Here is an 8466-nt window from a genome sequence, read left to right on the forward strand (position 1 = left end):
TATCTTTAAAAAGAAAACTTAAAAAAAAATCAAAATCAAAAAATTAAAAAAAAATCAAAATTCTGCATGAGCATATATGACATATAGGTTTAATAAATTAGACACGTAGGTTTAATTAATCAAATTTTTAGGATTATATTTCTAGGATTGCATTTTTAGATAATATTTTTAGGACTGCATTTTTAGATATTTTAAAAGAAATAAGTTAGGATTAGACTTAAATAGCCTTTTTAGAGTCTTAGATATAATTGGCACATTTTCATATTCTCATCCTCTTTTAAAATATAAAAATAAAAAATAGTTTTCTAAGACAAAATAGGGTTTAAGTCAAATTAATCCCAAAAATGGATTAGAAAATCACTTTAGATAGCTCAATTAGGGTTTTTATTAGTTTTGAATTTCAATAAAAAAAAATCCAAAAATACTAGGTGCATGTTAACTAGTTTGCACAATAGGATTATTTAATCAGAACTTGTTAATTAGTGAAGTTAGGTCATGAGGTGCATAATAACTAGTTTGCATAATAGACCCATTTAATTAGAATTTCCACATTAATAAGATTAAGTCATTTAGTGTTAAAATGCATTTTATAAAAAAAAAAATCTAATTTTTAAGAAAATCCCAAAAGAAATGATTGCTTGCTTTGTGTGATGCGATTTATTATTTGAATGATTTAAATAATGGATGAGCACCCGTGTGGTCACCACATTTGCATGATAGTAATTTAAGTTAAAATAAATCAGCTGCTTGCAAAGAACATTTTGAAAAATTAAAAAGAAATGGTACCGAAAGGGCATTAGAGAAATCTAGTGTAACCAAGTCTCCGTACCCTCAGTCTTTGGTTCGTAGGAGTAAAATAAATCTCCCTTTATTTTACTTAGGTGTCTAATCGACCTACCATAAACTGATTAGTGGCGACTCCTAGATAATCATCTTTTGCATGTTAAAAAAAATTAAACCTTAAGTCGCGAATTGATATGGGCTTGGGAGAGCCCGAGCTAAGTGTAAAAACTTAGCAGTCCATTAACCTAGTTTTAAGTGGTGCACGCGAAAATTAGGTCGCGACATCCATCTTCAAGCTACCAGTATCTATCTGCAGAGCAATAGAACAGCGAATTGCATCATTCTGGTGGAAAAAAGATGATAATAAGAGGGGAATTCATTGGAAAAATTGGGAGGTGATGAAAGCTCGAAAAGATGAAGGAGGAATGGGTTTCAAAGATTTGATTACCTTTAATTATGCCATGTTAGGCAAGCAAGTATGGAGGCTTTCAAATTCTCCTTCTGCCTTGTGTAGTAGAGTGCTGAAAGGAATCTATTTTCCTAATGGGGACCTCTGGACAGCAAGCACGGGCCAACATCCCTCATGGGGATGGCGGAGTTTGATACTTGGCGAAGATACAATCAAAGAAAATATCAAATGGTCAATTGGGGATGGTAAATCTATTCGTATTCGAAAAGATAAATGGTTAATGCAAGGGGTAATTGGTGGACAAATCAATCCATCAGAACCCCTGATGGTATTTGAGCTCATACATGAAGATTCCAGAGAGTGGAATGTACAGACGATTCAACAGGTCTACAACGCAGTTATCATCAATGAGATCCTAGCTATCCCACTGAACCCACAACCGCAATCAGATTACCTAGTCTGGACAAGTAATAATACTGGGAAATACACTGTCAAAAGTGGCTACAACAGAGCAATTGCAGTAAACACAAAGCAAGACAACAATAAGGCTTCCTGTTCGTTTCGACCACCACGTACCTTATGGACAAGAATATGGAGCCTTGCTGTGCCACCGAAAATCAAAACTTTCCTTTGGGCTCTCTGTCAAAACGCCATCCCCATGAGGGAAAATCTACACAGAAGAAAACTTCTTACCGATCCATTCTGTCCAATCTGTTATACGAAGGTAGAAACAACTAAACATCTGTTCTTTTTGTGTAAATGGACAAAACGCATATGGGAAGATCCAACTTGTAGGGGTCTTAGTCCAACAAACAGGATCACCCGAACAGACAAGTGGATAATGGAAGCTTTCCGAACGACTACAGACATACCTGACTGGGAATACACAGGATTGATCCTCTAGCACATATGGAAGGCAAGGAATGGATGGATTTTTCGAGCAAAAGTACCGATCTCTGCTGATACCCTGAGATGTGCACAAGATCAGCACTCAATTTGTACCCGCGGACAGAAGAGAAAGAATCGACCCAACCCTAATCGCAACTTACCTTAGCGATGGAAACCACCGGATCGACCAAAGTTGAAGTTGAATGTTGACGCATCTTGGAATCAGGGCGAGTTTCTTTGCTCTGTTGCTGGTGTGGTGAGGGATTCGTCGGGGCAGATGATCGAGGGCTTCGCTTGCACATCTAGGGTTTCTTCATCGCAAGAGGCGGAAGTCGAAGCCCTTTTACACGGCTTCTATTATATTAAAGAACTCCAGATGCGGCACGTGCAGGACTTCCGAAGTCAACCACATCGCTGGATCTGTGAAAGCGATTGTCTTCCAGCAGTTGAACAGGTAATGGACCGGGCTGATATTCAGTGGAATTTGAAAGAAGTGGTCAGACGATGCAAACAAGAGCTAGATCAATGTGCGAATGTCAAGGTGAGTAGTTGTAACCGAGAAGAAAACCGTGCTGCGGACTGGATTGCACAAACCCACCGAGCGAACAAACTTCCCCTGAACTGGTGGATTAATCCTCCTTTGCCTCTATGGAATATATTATGTTCAGACATTAGTCCTTATTTGTCTTGTAAGACTCCTTTTAAGTAAAATAGCACGTCACATATTTTCGACCAAAAAAAAAACCAGGGTCACCTTAGGAAGCTGGCGTGAAGACCCACCCAAATCCTGTCCCGATCAGTCTATACATTTGATCAATACTTTTGAGCAAAATACAACATTTATTTCTAATTAAGGTAACTTCAAATGGATAATACTAAAATAGAAGTTGCAAAACAAGAGTCTACGGTGATTAATCCATCAAGAACACTATAATAGATTGTGGGAAAAAAGAAAAACCAAGAGAATCTAATGCTTGCAACAGTGTATGAAAATGGGGAAAAAAGTACGAAAATCGATAAGGATATGATTTTAGGTTAAAGACTTGATCTAATGTGCAAATGACTCAGAAAAGTGAAGAAGATATTTTTGTAAATAAGATTCAAGTTTCAAGGAGCTTGCTCAAGGTATACCATTTCTATTCTATATTCAGTCTTTTAATTGAGGGGAAATGACACAAATTATCTTTGAACTTTGGTCCAATTTGCAATGTCATCCTTAGATTTTTAATTTGTTCAATGTGATTCCTAAAGTATTAGTAAATATTCAATCTAATTCCTAAACTACATGAAATTATTCAATTTTGTCTTTCCATTAATTCAAATTAATGGAATTTGCTAAGGTGACTTTTAGTTTTTTAAGTATGAATGGTGGACAATAAAAAAAAAAGTTACATATAGATTATCCAATCAAGATGTTTTTGTCTCATATTATGATAATTATCCATATGTTAACACCCTAATTTTTTTCTATGTAAATGGATCAAACGATGGACATGTCAGAGAGAATCTAGTCTTCCAGAATGAATGTCCGGGCTGCATTCAATACTTGTCTGATCTTCCAGTCAATCGGAAGAGAATCACTAATTGTGACTGTGACTGAGAGAAGAGAGTTCAGACAATGATAACCGATAGACTGTACACAGAGTGTACCTGTCATCTAATAATGTTTGATTTTCTGTTTGAAGAAACGCAAGGATTACATTGAACATATTAATAGTTTAGAAACCATTTATTTCATTATCCCTTTAATCGAGATCCAGCTATTTCACAAAGTCTATTTGGAACAGTTAGAGAATACATGAGTCTTGATGATGGTTGCTCAACTTTGGTGAAATTTATAATGCGGTCCCTAACGTAGTTAATGTACTAAAAAAGCAACACCAGTTTTACTTGTTAAATATATTTTGCAAACTTGATTCAACACGCTGACAACTTCAACACTTCAACGTCAGAACGCCATCCTCCTACGTGGAGTACATTTCACATATGAGCAAAGTTTTAGCAAGCATACTGATGATGAAAATAGAAGCATAGCATTGAAGGAATGCGGACAATCACCAACAATCAGTACATATCTGTTGGACATTTCTTGCCCGAAACCGCCATTGGTTGCCATAGGGACATAACCATGGGATAGAGAAACACAGGTCAAACAGGAAAGTTGGAATCCATTGATTATACATCAAGACTAGGCCTGACAGCTTTGCAAATCAACATCCATCATGCAAAACATATCAAAACATATCCGGATTGAGCAACTCCTGAAGCTATTTCACAACTGTTCCTGAGAGGCATATCGTTGTATGGTTTATGTGCATATTCGGATTGACCACAGCGGTGAGCAAAACAATTTAATTGAACAATTTTGGGTCACTTGCAATCGATAGGTAAAATTCCACAGAATCATCGTTTCTGGTCACTGCAAAAGCTGAACGTCACCAGAAACGATGAGCACGTTCAAGTATTCCTTGGAGGCAAAAGCTAAAACCTTAGTTGAAGAGTTGGCGGTTCCGTGAAACTCCCTCTGGGGCCAGCTTTTCTTTTCAAGAAATTCTTCTCACGATAGACGCGAGACAACACATATTTATGTAAATTATGACTGCGTAACTAATGTGGGATGATCCACGTGTAAATTATGACCTTGAGCTACGTTGATGGCCTTCAATCTCGACCTATAGATGATCTTAAGCAAAGCAAAAGTATCAAGGTTACACTAAAACATGCATAGAACAAAATTAACTATAAATATGATCTTAAAACACACAACAACACGACTGATATTAGCCTCAAAGTTACCGGTCTCATCTGTTTTTGCAAATCTTGGTTTAAACCTATGTCGGGCAAACAAGTCGCCTATTCAGATTCAAGCCTTGGTAATTATGACACGCACGAGATACAGGAAGATATGCTCGATCCATATGCAAGTATGTAACATAAAATTTTGAATGAATCAAATAGATCAGAAAATGACCAACTACACACATCGAACTGTCCTTTCAAAATAACCTACACACATGGTCCATAAATGACCAGCCATGAATCAATATGGATCGACTCAATTTTTTATTCAAGTTCTAAGCACTCTCATGGTTCACACCTGTATTTATAGACCAAACCAAGCTGACATGAACATTTTTGCCAATTCAATTTTAAACATTTTTCAATTGTGTTGATTCAGTCAATCCAACCAATTTTGGTCGACCGACATTGACATGGACAATTTCTAATTATATTTTATTTTTTTCAAATTTTTTTTTATTTTTTTTTTATCTTTTCTTTTCTTTTCTCTTTTTTTTTCTTTTTTTTTCCTTTTTTTCCTTTTTTTCTTTTTCCACAGTGTCGGCGAGGCTCGCTAGTGTGAAGCCCTCACTTGGCCTCGCTCAAATTAGGGTAAGCCCTCACCATGGCCTCCCGGCTATGGGCAAAAGCGGCCATGATGAAGCCAACCTCGCCCAAATTTATACAAAACCGGCTCACCCGTGACCCCAAGGCCTCAACTAATGGCTGGCAAGCCTCACTAGCTATTGTGGGGGAGAAAAAGCAAAGAAAGAAGAAAAGAAAAAAGAAAAGGAAAAAATTAATTAAAAATTGAAACAAAAAATATTATTAAAAATTGTCCACGTCAGCCGAATAGACAAAATAGACATAATTGCAAAAATTTATGACTAAATTGGCAAAAAAAAAAAAATTAAGGCTAAAATGGCACAATTATAATAGATTTAGGATTTTTTTTTTTTTTTTTTTTTTTTTTTTGGTAATTCTCCTAATTGAAGGCATCCTAAAAGGATGGGAAAATCGATGTTGTCCAGGCAAGGCCTCAGATGTGATCACACTGGTTATCTTCTTGTGAATTACTCTTTCCCCTGTATCTATAGCTTATATAAAAGAGACGGCATAGCAAAAGCAAACATCAATATAGAGAAAATTCAATGCGAGACAGATTAAATATATAACAAGTGATAGAAAGTATCATCATATGGTCCGCATAAAGTACATGTGGTCATGGATGGGCGAGCTCAAATGGGCAAAGAAAAGGCAGAGGAAAACAGAGGAATAGATGTTAGGGAAGATGGTCGGAGCTTGAAGGTGGCCATGGATGGGCAACGAGCGAAGCTGACGATTTCTGCCATGGACGGTCAGACTCGAGATTTGGAGAACAACGAAACGGAGAAAACAAAGGAAGCCGGCCATGCTCTTGGACGCAGCGTTGGTCGACCTAATGATAGCGCTGGCAACGATAGGGGAGGAGCGGAGGTCCAGGGGTTGTGGATGAACGAAGGTGAAGAGAGAGGTGCCGAGAGGTGAAAGAGAGAAGACTTAATTTTTTATTTAGATTCCACGTGAACCGTTGACATGAATCGGTGGACGCGTGTCTATATATTAGTTGATATGAGTGAAAAAATATAGGTCATATGGAATGTTAACATATGGTGATATCAAATCACTAAATATTTTCTCTATCAATAGTAAGTTTATATCCACTCAATCACATAAAAATGCGGTACGGATGATCTATGAATGCCTAATAATCATCCATGATGGTTTGAACTTTGCGTATCGAAGTCGTCTTATGAGAGATATCACATAACACAAATCGCATCGATTAAGTTGTTGTGAGATTCCATGTTTACAATCACCAAACAAGCATTCATAATACACACAAACATCCGTCACAAACATCTATTCATATAGTACATGCAAACATGCTTAAGGTTGACATTTATCTGCAACCATGCTTAAGGTTGACATTTATCAACAACCGGGGAAACCGACCTTAAGCCAAACTTCATTTAAGCGTCCCGAGAGATGATACGAAGCGTTATACTGTGCGATTGCGAACACGTTCGTGTCGTCCTTAACAATCCCGCCAGACATGTAGCTGTCCAAGCTGGCCACGAGAGCCTCCATTTCTTCATCGATGTTATCATCCCTAGCGAACCCGGAGAACTTCCTCACGGCCACGCATCGTGCTTTCCGCTCGTCAAGTTTCAAGTTCAGCTCGAGATAAGGCTCTGGAGGAGCTCCTTGGAACTTGGCCGGTAAATAGAAGTTGACCCAGTATGAGCTGAAGGACCCTTGAGAAGATTGCGCAATGCTCGTCACGATAGGAGAGGTCATATTGATTTCAGAGGAGTCGAGGTTCGCGCCATGAATGAATTGGTACAGCCTGCGAACATTAAAAAGGATAATAACTGCATGGTCATTAACTACACCTTGCAATCTCACATGCTACAGGATGAAAGAAAGAATCGAACTCCAAAACCTGTGAAATCCTTCCTTTGTGGACTCCTCGAAGGAGGTTCCTTGGAGAGGAGCAGACATCCAGGTGGAATTCCTATAGAGCCTGATCTCGAAATCACTGGCCAACAACGCCACTGTGTATTGAGGCGATTCGATTGCATGATCGGAAGGGATTATTGTCAGTAAACACAAGAACAATGCCAATATGTTTGACGATCTCTCCATTGTTGTTTAAGCACGAGTTGCGAAAGTGCCTTTGCTTCGTCCCTTTTATAACCGAAATCTTCAACAGCAAAAACGAGGGCGCAAAAATCAGTATCACATCTCTCTGACGAAAGTTTAGTACCATGTTTTATGCAACTAGGAGATTTGAGATAACGCACTTGGATTTGCCTTTTAGTGGTAGGTTGTGCTATGCTTAGTGATGACACTTGGTTTTTTTTTTTTTAATGGTTTATACCACAAAAAAAAAAATCAAAAGTGGTAAACTTGTAACAAATTTATCATTTGTTAATTTCTGTTAAATTTTAACGTCAAGTTATTAAGTTGATTGACACCTGACAATTAACAAATGTATCAATTTGGAGGGTTTTACCATATATTTGTCATAGGTATACTGGTTTGTGATTTTTCGTAGTACCAATCCAATTTAACATAAACTAATATAAGGTAAATTTGTGGTTTTTGAGGTTTTTGTGGTCAGAAAATTAGTTTTTGATAAATTTATCATAAGTATAATTTTTTGGAATTTTTTGTGATAAAAAAATTGTTTGAGACAAATTTGTTGTAAATGTACCAATTCGGGTTGGAGGATTACAAGTTGTAAACATTACTCACACGTGAATTAAACTACATGTGAATGTAAATGAAGTCCGCCCTTTGTAATTAACCAATCAAACGATTGGCCCACAGAAGTTTCCTTCACTTGGGGTTAGAGGGAAACATAATCATTTTATGAATTGACAAAAACTCACCCGATTTGGCATGATAATGGCGTTGTAACAGTCATAATATCTAAACAACAAAAAGGTGTATACCAATGCCGATTTTTGTTCAGTCCTAAATATTTTACAAAATTATTATTATTGAGATTGACAAGTGGAAGAGTTCATTATGTAAACAATTTTGAATACGCGTGACATGCC

At 37.3% G+C, this 8466-nt stretch overlaps 1 protein-coding gene across 1 annotated transcript; it reads right to left on the reverse strand.

Moving 5' to 3' along the window:
- Nucleotides 1-6781: 6781 nt before the first annotated feature.
- LOC104414158 (heme-binding protein 1) lies at nt 6782-7546 on the reverse strand. Its single transcript, XM_010025184.3, has 2 exons — nt 7344-7546; nt 6782-7247 (listed from the first exon to the last, which is right to left on the reverse strand). Exons 1-2 carry the CDS (start codon nt 7544-7546, stop codon nt 6833-6835), a joined length of 618 nt encoding a protein of 205 aa, XP_010023486.2. The 3' UTR covers nt 6782-6832.
- Between the last annotated feature and the right edge of the window lie 920 nt (nt 7547-8466).

The sequence above is a fragment of the Eucalyptus grandis genome, chromosome 8 (assembly GCF_016545825.1).
Source record: "Eucalyptus grandis isolate ANBG69807.140 chromosome 8, ASM1654582v1, whole genome shotgun sequence".
In the NCBI taxonomy this organism is placed as follows: Eukaryota; Viridiplantae; Streptophyta; class Magnoliopsida; order Myrtales; family Myrtaceae; genus Eucalyptus; species Eucalyptus grandis.

Excerpts from the sequence above, each read along its gene's own strand:
- LOC104414158 (XM_010025184.3), bottom strand. The coding sequence starts at position 7,546 with ATGGAGAGATCGTCAAACATATTGGCATTGTTCTTGTGTTTACTGACA. Across the intron at positions 7,248-7,343 it reads ACAAAGGAAGGATTTCACAG|GCTGTACCAATTCATTCATG; the intron begins GTTTTGGAGTTC and ends TAATGTTCGCAG.